The sequence below is a fragment of the Setaria italica genome, chromosome II (assembly GCF_000263155.2).
Source record: "Setaria italica strain Yugu1 chromosome II, Setaria_italica_v2.0, whole genome shotgun sequence".
In the NCBI taxonomy this organism is placed as follows: Eukaryota; Viridiplantae; Streptophyta; class Magnoliopsida; order Poales; family Poaceae; genus Setaria; species Setaria italica.
The window spans coordinates 45,919,263-45,933,977 of record NC_028451.1 but is presented as its reverse complement, the minus strand read 5'-3'; the positions used below and the strand labels follow the sequence as shown (position 1 = coordinate 45,933,977).

At 44.5% G+C, this 14,715-nt stretch overlaps 2 protein-coding genes across 3 annotated transcripts; both read left to right on the top strand.

Annotated features, from left to right (window-relative positions):
* The first annotated feature begins 758 nt into the window (after positions 1 to 758).
* Positions 759 to 4,017, top strand: LOC101781020 (cytochrome c oxidase subunit 6b-1). 2 transcript variants are annotated; one of them, XM_004958293.3, is made up of 5 exons: positions 759 to 915; positions 2,007 to 2,288; positions 2,359 to 2,441; positions 2,522 to 2,603; positions 3,651 to 4,017. In XM_004958293.3, the coding sequence occupies exons 1-5, from the start codon at positions 880 to 882 to the stop codon at positions 3,702 to 3,704; spliced, it is 537 nt and encodes a 178-aa protein (XP_004958350.1). In that variant the 5' UTR covers positions 759 to 879; the 3' UTR covers positions 3,705 to 4,017. The 2 variants fall into 2 exon arrangements, with proteins under 2 accessions (XP_004958350.1, XP_022679661.1); XM_022823926.1 differs by having other exon boundaries at positions 767 to 927.
* A 2,533-nt stretch (positions 4,018 to 6,550) lies between these two features.
* On the top strand, positions 6,551 to 14,685 carry LOC101780617 (ATP-dependent RNA helicase DEAH11, chloroplastic). Its single transcript, XM_012843413.3, has 3 exons — positions 6,551 to 7,602; positions 8,873 to 12,002; positions 13,340 to 14,685. The coding sequence occupies exons 1-3, from the start codon at positions 6,730 to 6,732 to the stop codon at positions 14,548 to 14,550; spliced, it is 5,214 nt and encodes a 1,737-aa protein (XP_012698867.1). The 5' UTR covers positions 6,551 to 6,729; the 3' UTR covers positions 14,551 to 14,685.
* Positions 14,686 to 14,715: the final 30 nt, after the last annotated feature.

Below are 14,715 nucleotides of genomic sequence, written 5' to 3'. Positions count from 1 at the left end.
TCACTTCTCTTTAAAAAAATTGTTTGGCGGAACTTCTATTGAATTGGGCAGTACCAAACACGATGTAGTCATAACTGTCGTACGATCAAGGGCCGGGGGAAGACGACCATCCTGCGCACTGAGGCCGCCGCGGCGTGTCAGCAAATCGTCGGTCACCGGCGCGTTCCTCGGACCTCGGGGGATAAGCTGACCACTGGCTTTTTTCGTGCTTGTTTCGAGTAACACGCGCCGTCTTGAATTTCTGCGGGGGAGCTGGAGCTGGACGAGTTCGTCGTCACGCACCAGATGAGATCAACCGCGCGTGATGCCGCCGCCGCATGCTATACTGCTAATTTGCTATTGCCTGCTTGTTCGCCTATATCGAACAGTGTCGTGGAGTGGAAAAGGTTCAGGATGTCATAAGACTGCTTTTGCCCTTCATGTCGCGGTTGACTGGGATGAAGTGATGTACCGACACTCATATAACGATTACTTTTTTTTACCAGAATAACCTCACACAATAGTGTTGCCAACGTATTGACGTTGCTGTAAAAGTAGTTTTTTTTTGAGGGGGTGCTGTAAAAGTAGTGCCGGGGCAGTGCTAAAGAGGTATTATAAGCGGAAAAATAGCAGAACGCCGAAAGGTATCAAATTAAGCTCAAATCGTACAAACATTGGGCCTCCATTTTATATTTAGCCCAGACCAATAGCCCAGCTAGCTCTTGTCTGCTTCTCTCGTGGCGTCCACCGGCCGCCGGGTGTCCTCTCCTTTACCTTCTCGATGATGCCCAGCCAGGTCCCGGTCCAGTCCACTCGCGTTGTTTCTTCCACCCACCGTCACACGAGCTCGCAGCGACCGCCGGGCTACGAGGAGCTCCCACAGCGCAGGGCGCCACCACCATGGCTGCGGAAGGCAAGGCTCCGTCGCTCGCGGAGGTAGCAAAAGACGTATCCTCTCCTCTTTGCTCTATCGTTAGATACGGCTTGTCGCCGTGGACTGTGCTTTCGATTTAGGGGCTACCCGCCCCGCCGCCGCCGGCGCTCCCGGATCTATAGGCTGGCCGCGGACCGTGTATGGTCGGATGATTTGGAAATATTTTTTGTGCTGGAGGGTTTAGGTGTCAATTGTCAGGGTGTCGTGTCTAATTGGAGTGGCATAGTTGGTGTTTCGTGCGCTTGAATATGGAACGTTCGATCCTTACTATTTTTGTGTTTCGTGCCTAGTTCTTAGTTTCTGCCAATGGCATTAGACGTTGAAAATGACTTCTCCAGATGCTTAGCCATCGAAATTTCATAGGTTTAAAGTGGAGATGTTGATTTTGTAAGCAGGGTTAGGCGGAGTTGGTGTGATGGTATTTTTGACTTCGAGCGGTCGACATAAGTAAAATGTGCTAGTAAATTGGACCGGGAGTCCTTTATGATATACTAATTCTTCAGCTTCCGTGACAGTTTCTCTAACCATAACCCCACAAGCATGTGTTCCACTGTCTTATGGAAAGGGTGATCATGACTAGTAGTATCATTCTGTCAGAAGCATTCAGCACCTAGAAAAGTTTGTTTACTCTTAATTATGTATCACTTCCAAGTAAAACTGAACTTGAGAGGACACATTTAGTAGTAAAGGTTTTTTTAAAAGGAAAGTAATAAAGCCCGATAATCCTGCCTCTATCCCTGCTCCAGGACAAGTTTAATAATGTGCAATGTGAGTGCTGCTTCTATACTGAAGCAAAGTTAAGTTTTTTCCATCTAGTACCGAATTTCGTTTGAAGCACAATTCATGTTTCTATATTATCTACTGATCATTTGCACGATGAGGTGTTAGACCTAGAGTCGTTGCATGCTCTTGGAATGTGTTACTGCTAAATCGAGCCTAGGAAGATGTTATCCTGAAGGCTGGATGCCTTTTTTGGGGTGTGGGTTTTGACACACGTATTCCTTAACACAACTAAATTCTGTGTTGCTTGTTGTTCCTTCTGAAATTCGTCTTCCTTGATCACAACCATTGTTGAACTCCACCTTACGTGCAGGAATATTCACTCCCATCCCAGGAGGTCCAATTGCAAAATCCATCTGAAGAGAAATCTGCTGTTAGCACTGTGGCAGAAGTTGTCCCTGAGAAAAGTGTTGAAACTGCACCAGCTAATGAGGCTACCGTTGCTGTTGAAGAAACAAGTCAAACTCCTGAGGTGAAGGAACCCTCTGATGAGCCAGAAGCTGAGGAAAGCTCTGCTGCTGAAGAAAGCGGGGAGGCTGCTGAAGAAAGCAGTGATGCTGCTGAGGAAGCAGCTGATGAAAAACCAGAAATTAAGGTATGATATTACCAACTAGCTATGAATATTTACATTCTATAAGTTGGTATTGAACATTTGTAAATTACAGATTGAGACAGCTCCAGCAGATTTTCGTTTCCCAACAACAAATCAAACAAGACATTGCTTCACACGCTATATTGAATATCATAGGTACAGCCGCACTATTTCAGAAATCATTTGGGGCTCTTTGAACACCTGATTGATCCTAACTGACTATAATTTCATAACAGGTGTGTAGCTGCAAAAGGGGAGGGTGCTCCTGAGTGTGAAAAGTTTGCTAAGTACTACAGATCACTCTGCCCAAGTGAATGGGTATACATTCTTGCTCCAGTCACTATTTTCTATTAGTGGTGTTTCTTCAGTTTTATTCTGTGATAACGAGGTGGTGGTTTCTATGTGTATGGACCTAAGTTACAATCTCTGACTGATCTGCCTACTAGCCATGTATAATCTCAAGGGTTCCATACATCCATAAGATAGTGAAATCTGCCTGCACTGTAACATATAACTGTTTCCTTTTTAAAGCCAAATTCTGGTGTTCCAAATTACCATCTTATATGCTACTTTAGCCATGCACTTGAGTAACCATAACATTCCTGTGGTTAAGAGCAAAATCTTTGGCATTGGGTCACTTGATGGAATTGATCAATTGAGTTGGATGGGTAGTTGATTTCGGAGTTCATCTAGGGAGGACTGGGCTTTTCTGTTGGATGCACCAGATATTCAGATTGCATTGTTTTATGTTGACTTACAGTTTTAGTTTCTGCTTTGGATTATGTTTTTTCTGGAATTTTATAAAACCAACATATTGATATTCAAGAACAAATTTCCTCCTACTCCATTGATTTTACTCGTATTGCTACAATAAGAATTGGAAAAATTGGGTTTGTGACATTGAAAGATCCACGTTTTAGAAATTTACCATCAAACTGTCTCGGTGCACTTTAGTACCGATAAAAGATGTCTCCGTTTATATTTTTACCACTTCGTTGAATTCGATGGTAAATTGGCATCTTTCGCTGGTACTAAAGTGTACCGAGACGATTTGATGGTCAATTTCTAAAACGAGGATCTTTGGACGTCACAAACCCAATTTTTCCATAATAATTTATAGCCTGGTCGATATGAGTATGTGGAATGTTTTATATGATTAGGATTCCTGTTTAGACTAGTTTCTGGTATTTTTTCTGATGCCTTTGTTATCAACTTTTGGGGCTTGGTGGCCTTTATCGAACATGATTGCTCCTTGTTCTTGAGCTTCTGTTGTTCTAGTGTTTTTTCTCTGCAGCAAAACAAGCTACTCGCACTTGTACTACTGTTTCTTGCTCAGTTTGATGACACGGCTTTGATCTTTTGCAGATCGAGCGTTGGAACGAACAACGTGAAAACGGCACATTCCCTGGACCCTTGTAAATTGTAATGCTGCTCAGAGAGAAAGCCATGCTTGTTCTGGCACCCTACCTTCATCAATATATAACTGCAAGTGACTACCTTTTCTTTTGGGAGAGTTTTGGCAGAATAAAAGTTTTGGTTTGCTGTGTAAGGAATCGCTTCTGAATTCCTTCCTGCTGATGGTTCATTGGATTGTTCAAGGATTCACGGTCCTTGCCCAACTTTGATGTACCACCGAGCACGGTTACGGATTATCTTGTTCACACGCTGGTTGCAGAGGAACAGGGATAATGGATATGGAATAAATGTCATAGAGCTAGTTCTTGCAGTGTAATCTTTCCAAGTAGTATCCTTTCTTTTTTCGCCTGTGCATGTTTTTTTCGTTAAGAGAGGAGGGAAAGAGCGTTTCAACTTTCAAGTATTCACATCAGGGAGGTTAAAGTTTCAGATCTCACGAGTCACCCAGTATAGCATATGCTAGAATCTGTAGCTCCCAGAGAGTCTGAGGCCTAGCCGGAAGTGCCGGATGGACCGCCAGGCCCCGACCCGGCCGCGGCCGGCCGGCCGCGGCCTTGGGTCTCTGCCGCGACGTGTGCCAGGCGCCAGGTCTCGGCACGAGCGCCAGGAACTTTACGAGGGACCGGGGGCTGGGCGGGCGACACCGCGACAGCAGCATGCTCTCGGAACGAGGCGCGGCGCCTCTGTTGCCCTGTTGGCGTCGTGCGATGTGGTGGCCCGCCGGGCGCCGGAGCCTTTGCCAGCACGCTTTGCCTCCAGTTTTCTTGCCGCCCACACACCCTTCCGTCTCCAGTTTCCCAGAGACCCAGACGACCATTGGCCAGCCCCCGGCACAGCTCTCGACCTCTGAGAGACCTCTCGTATATGCCTCGGTGGGTGCTGGGTGGACGGTCGCCGAGGCAGTCGCGATCCGGGCCCGACCACGTGAGTCGTGACTGATCACTGATGCGTCGGAGTTTCAGTTGGTGGTGATGGCGACCTGACCTGGTGCCAAGCTGCACTGACGTTGCTTTGCCTTTTCTTTCCACTGGATCAGCGTAAAGACGAATTTACCTATGCCTCCAGTAGGCAGCTGGGGGTACGATGTATGAATGGCCGTTTGAAGGCACCAACTTCGGTTGCAGTAAAATGGTTCTAATGGTGCCCTGTAGCCTTTGCGCATTGCACTGGATCGGCAAATAGGTCCGTTCCATGGATAGTGTGGGGTGATGTTGCTAATGGCTGGGGGAAAGAACGGGATACTCAAATTTTTACCTCAACAAGCAAACACAGCTACATGCATGCAGCGTGGGGCTGGACGGCTGGCGGTCAGGCTTCCAGAGTGATCCCGGCCCCCCGAGAAAGTGCATGGTGCGTCGAATGGCCCCGCGGTGACATGACAAGCTGCTGCTGTTGCATAATTGGTGTAAACTTTTCATTTCTTCCCTCCGCGCACAATGGTGTGTGTGCATTGGATCGGCAGAAAGGACCCCGCTACCGCTAGCGTGGTAGTGGCCGTGGCGTGGTGGGCAGGGCATGACCGGTCGCTGGTGAGCGGGTTTCGATGAGATGCTTACCCAGTCGCCCTGACGACCTTTTTTCTTTTTTGGTTGGGGGTACAAGATGCCACGGTATAATGAAATTCTTCGACCAAACGAAGGAAGTGGAAGGAAATGCTATATCCATGGATGTTTGGATACCAGCTGCTAAACTTTAGCAGGATGATATCGGATGTTCGAATGCTAATTAGGAGAATTAAACATGAGCTAATTACAAAACTAATTGCATAGATGGAGTCTAATTCGCTAGACGAATCTATTAAGACTAATTAATCCATCATTAGCAAATGGTTACTGTAGCACCACACTGTCAAATCATGGACTAATTAGACTTAATAGATTCATCTAACGAATTAGACTCCATCTGTGCAATTAGTTTTGTTATTAGACTATATTTAATACTCCTAATTAGTATCCAAACATCCAATGTTATAGGTGCTAAAGTTTAGGAGGGGTATCAAACACAGCCTATGATGTGCGCATAGAGTGAGATGGACATATATTTTTTTTAAGCAAAGTGAGACGAACGTATAAGGAGCCTTATAAACCATTTTAGTGCCGCTAGCAGGCATAGACTTGACGGTGTACTCTCTAATTGAGCAGCACAAGTAAGATGCTTTGCACACTGTGTGCATTAGGGGAATACATAACAGATTACTTAAAAATGTAGAATAACTAGTAAATGGTAAGAATATGACCGATTAAATTTGTAACCTAAATTCAAATTTTGAAAGGAGTAGAAGTAGGATTAAAGGTTGTTTTAAAGATGATGATTCTAGTTTTGATCATATACTTAATATCATGATTGTATACTTATATGGCATTAAGATATACATAATTATCTTACCATGGCTCCAATGAGAACCTACTCCATCCTGTTGTATCACTTTGATTAGTATTTTTTATTAGAATAAAGTTGTAATATCCAATGGGTATGAGATCACAAAACTACTTACTGAGGTAAATCCACAAAATATTTTTTTTATGTTATCAAACATGATATTTGAAAATTAATGACAACAAAAGCTTCGAATCTTGATCTTTGGTTAAAGTGTCTAAATGGCTGAGGATTTTTATAATTAAAAGTACTTTAAGCACGATGTATTTTTTTATTAATATTAATTTGAACAAGACGAATATTCAAATGACATATTCAAAAAGTCAATGATGTCAAATGTTTGAGAACTCGGGGAGTAAAGGACACTGTAGCCTTCCAAAACAGCTACAACGTTGATCATGGGGTTAAAAACGCCACGCAAATTAATCTCCATGATCATGGCCCCGCTTTGAGTCGAAGATCGATCGGACTCTGTTCGTCTCCCACCTTTCCTCCTCTCTTCGACTCGCAAGAGCAACTCCAACGGCCTCCTTTTTGGATAGTCTGTAGTTGCTCTGACCCGCCGCGTTCCCCGTCCCCCTCTCGTACTCTCCAAAACCTCCTCCAAACCCTCGAAACCACCGCCACCGCCCTCCCCATCGCCGCCGCAGCCATGCGCCGATCTCAAGACCGCCGTCCCTTCCGCCCGCCGGACTGGGCCCCGCCTCCCCCTCCCCACCACCACCACCGCGACTACCGCGACCGCCACTACCACAGCGAACCCCAGTACCAGCCCCAGCACCAGCGGTACCGCCCCGCGCAGCCGTCCCCTCCCCCGCCGCAGCTCGCCGTGTTCCTCCTCCGCGCGGGCCCAGATTACTCCGCGCCGACCGCCACTGAGGTGGAGGCCCTCGTCGCGGGCCTCCCGTCCCCGGCCCCGGCCAGCCTCTCCGTCAACTCCTCGGGCCGCGCCGCCGCGCGCCTCGTCTTCCGCTCCCTCCCTGACGCCGCGGCCGCCGCGCGCGAGCTCTGGAAGCTCCGCCTCGAGGGGCACCACCTCCTCACCCTGGAACTCCTGGACCCCGCCCTCGCAGCCCACGCATCCCCGCTAATCGCCTCACTCTTCGCCGCCCACGCCTCCCGCCTCCTCGATTCGGACCTCTTGGCCGTCTCGGCCGCCCGCTCTGCTGAACTAGCGGCCTCCATCAAGACCGTGAAGGGCCGCCTGGGCTCGCGGAATCGTTTCCGCGACTTCGATCAGCTCAATCTCGAGAGGAAGACACTCGAGGCTGAGAAGGAATTGGTGGACGCCAAAATTGCTGAGTATCAGGCGGCAATGAGGTCGATACGGCGTGCAATGCTGAGCGGGGCAGAGGAGGGCGAGGAGGAGGAGGAGGCGGTGGACGTGTTTGGGGCCGTGCAAGGTGGGGAGGTGGACTTTGCGAGGGTGCACAAGATAATGCTGCGTGAATGCCGGAGGCTCAAGGAGGGTCTGCCCATCTATGCATACCGCAGGAGGATTCTCAATCACATTTTCACTAACCAGGTAACAATGGATAATTGGAATTCATTACGTGATTTTAATTCCAAGGGAATTGCAATACCATGTGAATTATCTGAAGGTATGTGCTTGATATGCTTAGAATTCTGGCGAAGTGTCGTGTTTGGAGTTTGGTTGTGGTGCATTCTCAGAATACAATAATGCACCACCCAGACATTCGACTTTGTTTGTATGGGTCGTCCAGCATCCTAATATAAACTAAACTATGTCGTCAGTTTTGCATTTCGATGCATACTGACAGAACAATCTTATTTGCGCTTTCTGATGACAGCAAGGCGCTTGAGAGAATATCAGCAAGCATTGACATAAGAGCCTCAACCTTGGATGGAACACCTATTGTAGATACGCTTAAATATATTGAAAAACTTGAGAGCCGAAACAGTGTTTTCCTCTCAGCTTATTCAGCCGGCTTATCAGCCACCAAACAGTGTTTTCCTCTCACAACAAATCAGCCGTTTCAGCTTTTCAGCCGGCTTATAAGCTGAAGCGAACAGGCTGTTTCGGCTTATAAGCACCTGCCTTTTCTTTACTGAACCTCAAATGCTAACGACAAGCACCTGCCTTTTCTTTACTGAACCGATTTTTTCCCCATCACACCCTGCTTCTTCATTGATTAGCTGAGATGGAAACCTTCAGGTGATTGATCAGTCAATTGTACTGGGTGTTGTTTAGAGACCAAAGCAGTACAAACTCTCAATCTGCTGCTGTGTTGATGTTCTCTTCTGGCTTTTCATTCATACTTCAGAACTCCACAAACTCATTTGTAATCTTGCTTAGGCCTTTCACGTGTAGAACCAATCATGCTTATAGAACAGAGGAAAGCTCTTGGGATTAGGTAGGCTTGGGCGGACTAAATCCAAGTACCATTCATTAGTTGCTGCTTTCAAGCTAGAAAAGTTAATCATGCAAGGTCCCAGTGCCCGACTCCACATATCGCACAATAACTGCTTGAAGCATCGACCGCCAGGTGGAGTGGCGACTGTGTTCATAAGCACCTGAAGCGATCAGGCTGCCCTCCACCATAGCGGGCCCGGATAGTAACTGCCCAGAAGCGCCTGTAATCCTAAGAGTGTTGTACAGGCGCTTAAGCGCACGAGTCATCAAACTTTTGATGTTTAGCATCTTCAATGTTTGTATGCGAGTATTTTATGCTATCTCTGTGTATTTCTTTCATTACTTTGAATTTATATGCATAGCATGTCATCTAGAAGAAACATTCTTTTGATCTAAATTTAATGACCTCTATTTTCCTTAGGTCATGATCTTAATAGGGGAAACTGGTTCTGGGAAAAGCACACAGTTGGTTCAGTTTCTTGCTGACTCAGGTCTTGCGGCTGGTGGTTCCATCGTATGTACTCAACCTCGAAAGATTGCTGCTATATCTTTAGCACATAGAGTAGATGAAGAAAGTAATGGCTGTAACGGGGACAATTCTGTGATGTCATATTCAACCTTCTTAAATTATCAAGGTTTTGGCTCCAAGATTGTATTCACCACAGACAGTTGTCTTTTGCATCACTGCATGAGTGATAAGGGTCTGAATGGCATTTCATATATTATTGTAGATGAAGCTCATGAAAGAAGTTTGAATACTGATCTTCTGTTAGCTATGATCAAGAAAAAGCTGCTTGATAGGCTGGATCTGCGACTTATTATAATGTCTGCCACTGCTGATGCTGACAGACTAGCTGAGTACTTCTATGGCTGTCAAACATTTCATGTTAAAGGGCGAAGCTTTCCAGTTGAAATTAAGTATGTCCCAGACATATCAGCAGAAGCTTCCTTGAATACTTTGCCAAGTATTTCTTCTGTTGCTTGTGCTACTGCTTCCTATGTTACTGATGTTGTAAGAATGGTAAGCTTCATCCACAAGAATGAAGAAGAGGGTGCTATCCTTGCTTTTTTGACATCTCAATTGGAAGTAGAATGGTCCTGTGAATCCTTCAACGATCCAAATGCTGTGGTACTTCCGATGCATGGAAAGCTTTCCCATGTAGAACAGAGTCTTGTCTTCAAAAGCTATCCTGGAAAGAGGAAGATTATCTTCTGCACAAATATAGCTGAAACATCATTGACCATAAAAGAGGTGAAGTATGTTGTTGATTGTGGCTTGGCCAAGGAATACAGATTTATTCCTAGTAGTGGTCTCAATATACTGAAAGTCAATTGGATTTCCCAAAGTTCTGCTAATCAACGCGCTGGCCGAGCTGGTCGAACAGCAGCAGGAAAATGTTTCAGGCTTTACTCAGAATCTGACTTCGGTATGATGGAAGTTCATCAAGAACCTGAAATCCGTAAAGTCCACCTTGGCACTGCTGTTCTGAGAATACTTGCTTTGGGTGTTGGGGATGTACAAAATTTTGAGTTTGTTGATGCTCCAGATCCAGAGGCCATCAATATGGCTGTGAATAATCTTGAGCAACTAGGTGCCATAGAATACAAATATAATGGATTTGAGCTAACTGATACTGGACGCCACCTTGTGAAATTAGGAATTGAGCCAAGGCTTGGAAAAATCATGCTTGATTGCTTCAGTTATGGCCTGAAGAAAGAAGGTGTAGTCCTAGCTGCTGTTATGGCAAATTCTAGTAGCATATTTTGTAGAGTGGGCACTAATGAGGAGAAATATAAAGCTGACCGTCGGAAAGTTCCATTCTGTCATCCTGATGGAGACCTTTTCACTTCACTTGCTGTTTATAAGAAGTGGGAGGATGGGCTTGAGAACAAGAATGTGTGGTGCTGGCAGAATAGCATCAATGCCAAGACCCTGAGGAGGTGCCAGGAAACTATATCTGAACTTGAAAATTGCCTAAAGCATGAGCTGAACATTATTATTCCAAGTTACTGGCATTGGAACCCTGAGGAGCCTACTTTGCATGACGCTTCACTAAAGAGGATCATTCTATCATCTCTAAGAGGCAATCTTGCTATGTTTTCTGGGCATGATAAATTTGGGTATCAGGTGATTTCAGCAGATCAACCTGTGCAGCTTCATCCTTCATGCTCATTATTCATTTATGACAGCAAGCCTGAATGGGTGGTATTTGTAGAAATCTTGTCAGTCCCTAATCAGTATTTGGTATGTGTAACCGCTGTTGATCATGATGCCTTGTGTACAGTTCACCCCATGTCTTTTATTAGGCAACTGGAGATGAATAAATTGCAGAGGAAAGTGATTACTGGGATTGGAAATAAATCACTGAGAAGATTTTGTGGCAAATCTGGCCAAAATCTGCACAAAATTGTCTCGCTGCTGAGGGAAGGCTGCAAAGATGACCGCATAACAGTTGATATAGACTTCAGTTGCAATGAAGTTTTATTATTTGCTAAACAACATGATATGGAAAAGGTCTTCTGCATTGTTAATGATGCTTTGGAACTTGAAGCTAAGATGCTGAGGAATGAATGTGATGAGAGGAGACCAGGCTGCTCTGTTCTTGCACTATTTGGCTCAGGTGCTGAAATCAAACATTTGGAGCTTGGGAAGAGATATCTGACAGTGGAGATTCTGCATCAAAATGCTTGGGATATAGATGAGAAGGACATGATTTGTTTGGTGGATGCTCATGTCCCTGGTATATCTAATTTTTATAAATTCGGAAATTTTCAGGCAACCTCAGATGAAATGAAATGGGGGAAGATTACATTTCTTAAACCAGAAAATGCTGAGGATGCTGTTTCGAAATTGAATGGGATGGAATTTCATGGTTCCTTGCTTAAAGTGGTTCCTGTATGCTCTTACAAGAATCCAGGGTTACCATTTCCTGCAGTAAAAGCTAAAGTATCTTGGCCACGTAAGCCAAGCAGGGGACTTGCAATTGTAACATGTGCTAGTGGGGAAGCTGAGTTTGTTGTAAAGGACTGCTTTGCACTAGGAGTTGGTGGAAGGTATGTCAATTGTGAGGTTAGCAAGAAGTATGAGAACTGCGTCTTTGTCACAGGGGTTCCGTTGCATGTAACGGAGCCAGAACTGTATGATGCTTTTCGCGGTACAACAACCAGGAGAATCCTTGATATCCACCTGCTTAGAGGATCGCCCGCAGTGGGTCCCTCTGTTTCGGAATGTGCAGAAGCCCTGATGAGGGAGATATCTGTATTCATGCCAAACAAGAATTTTCCTGGACAAAATTTCCGTGTGCAAGTGTTCGATCCAGAAGAGAAAGACTCCATGATGAGGGCTAGCATAACCTTTGATGGAAGTCTTCATAGAGAGGCTGCAACGGCACTGGACCATCTTCAAGGAAATGTTCTTCCTTGTTGTCTTCCTTGGCAGATAATACAGTGCCAACATGTTTTTCATAGTACTGTTTCCTGTCCGACACGCATTTACAATGTTATCAGCCAGGCAGTTGGTTCTCTGCTTGAGAGCTTCAGAAGCCAAAAAGGTACAGCTTTAGTCCATCTATTAGAAAATTTGCTTCTATCTCCCTACTTTTCTGTTGGTTGCAACGTACTCTGCCTTTGTCTCATTTCTGCTCTGTTCGTTTTTGTTAAAAAGTTAGCTGCCTCTGTTCTTATGTTCTGTTGGTGCAACCATATCCTGCTCTTTCCTCTTCGTTCTATTCTTGTTTGTCCGCCTTCCCGTTCTTCAGTTTATATGAGGCAGTCACAGACTGTTAGTCTTAGTCATCCTTTCTTGCATTTCAATCTAAACCCTTCTCTTTCTGTTCCAAAATCCCTTCTCCTTCCCTAGCTTTGCTGTCCTTTTGTTTTCTGGGATGAAATCTAGCCTATTTAGTGGCTCAAGAGATGACCATGTTAGGTTGTATCAAGTTATCTTTCTGTGCCTCACGTCTTAACTTGCTAAGAAACCTAGATTTTGGCTTCAGTGTAGATATACTTACATAAATGAGCATTTAGATAGCTTTCTTTATTTGAACTATATCTATTTGAAAAGGGTAAAATTTTAGTGTCATCTGCTTCTATCCCAATGTAAAAGTGTTTTTTGAATGCATGGGTTCAAAATTAATGAAACTTTAAAATGCCTTTTAATCAATGTGAGTTTAGTAAAACGTGGGCCGAAGAGGAGCTTTTGACCAAAGGGGGGTAGCACAAAGGGGCAATGGGGCCGATGGGGCAAAGCAGACAACATATACAACAGGGAAATGGAAAGAGAACTCTTATTCTGTGTGATAATACTGTTATCGTATTGATAGCTGTAAGCCTAGAAATGTCTTCCATCTAAACCGATAAATATTATTTGTAATTGACCATTTCAAAGGAGATATGGCTGTTTTAGTTAAGAGCTAAACATACTGTTACCAATATGTTAGTCACATTTTTCTTCTAAGAGTTAAAATGGCAAGTAATTATGCCTTATGAGTGAAGGGTAATCTGACATGTATGATGCTACTATTTTTATCTGTATTATTGTTATGTAAATTCAGTTGTGTGCTTCTTGTGTTCAGAAGTGACATTTTCAGAACCACTGTAGACTTTGCTAGCAGAACAAGTAATAAATATTAAAGTGAAGTGAGTTGTCCTGGAAAATAAACCATAAAAGATAACTGCAACTGCCTTGCACATATAAGAATGCATGTCATTAGTAAATAGGGATATTCTTGATGCTCCCTATTTTGTACCCTGAATCCAATAAGCGTAATGCTGGCAGTCATAAGTAGCTCCTAGTCCACCACTGTATTATTTGTTTCTTTGAGACAGCATAGTATTTGAATATGCAGGTTAGTTTAAAGTCTTAAACAATTGATATTTCTGCATGCAGGCGTGTCTTACAATTTGGAGAAGAATGAGAATGGCAGTTTCCGGGTTAAACTCACTGCAAACGCAACAAAGACCATAGCAGATTTGAGAAGGCCTCTTGAACTTTTGATGGAAGGCAAAACCATAAACCACCCTGATCTGACGTTAAGCGCTGTTCAATTACTCTTTTCGCGTGATGGTTTGGCACATTTGAGATCAGTTGAACAAGAGACTGGTACTTACATTCACTATGACAGGCAAAGTCTGAACGTTAAAGTCTTTGGACACACAGATCAGGTGGCTGCAGCTGAGGAAAAATTGGTTCATGCACTTCTACATCTCCATGAGAAGAAGCCTCATGAAGTTCGTCTTCGTGGCCGGAACCTCCCACCAAACTTGATGAAGGAAGTAATAAAAAGGTTTGGAGCGGATCTAGAAGGATTTAAGAAAGAGGCGCCTGCTGCAGAGCTTCATCTAAACACACGACGCCATGTGCTATATGTTCGAGGCAGCAAGGAAGAGAAGCAAAGGGTGGAAGAGATGATATCTGAACTGATGACCTCTAGCGACCACAATTCTCTGGGTCAATTGTTGTCAGAGAATGCATGTCCTATTTGCTTTTGTGAGCTCGAAGATCCTTTTAAGCTTGAATCCTGTGGCCACATGTTTTGTAAGGCTTGTTTGGTGGATCAGTGTGAATCTGCCATGAAATCACAAGATGGCTTCCCTCTTTGTTGCCTTAAAAATGGGTGCAAGAAGCTCCTCCTCCTTGCAGATCTGAAGTCTCTCCTGCCTGACAGACTTGACGAGCTTTTCAGAGCTTCCTTAAATGCATTTGTTGCATCCAGTGCAGGATTGTACCGTTTCTGCCCCACACCTGATTGCATGTCCATTTACCAAGTAGCTGCTGCAGATGCAGAAGGCAAACCTTTTGTCTGTGGGGCTTGCTATGTAGAGATCTGTACCAAGTGCCATATTGAGTGCCATCCTTTCATATCTTGTGAGGCATACAAAGAATACAAGGCAGACCCGGATGCAACTCTGCTTGAATGGCGCAAAGGGAAGGAGAACGTGAAGAATTGCCCTTCATGTGGATATACAATTGAGAAAACTGAAGGTTGCAACCATGTTGAGTGTAGGTGTGGCAGCCACATCTGTTGGGCATGCTTGGAGAACTTCAATAGCAGTGAGGAGTGTTATGGCCATCTCAGGTCCGTGCACCTGTCCTATTAGCAAATTGTGTAGAATCTTGATGTAAATTTGTACATATGGCACAAATAATCATATGGTGTATAATATAGGAAGCCGATTCCTTCCACCAATTAGTATATTTATTATAATCTTCTGATCCCCATGGGTTCCCATCTCTTTCTGTGTCTTGAATATTGTAGGCACTTT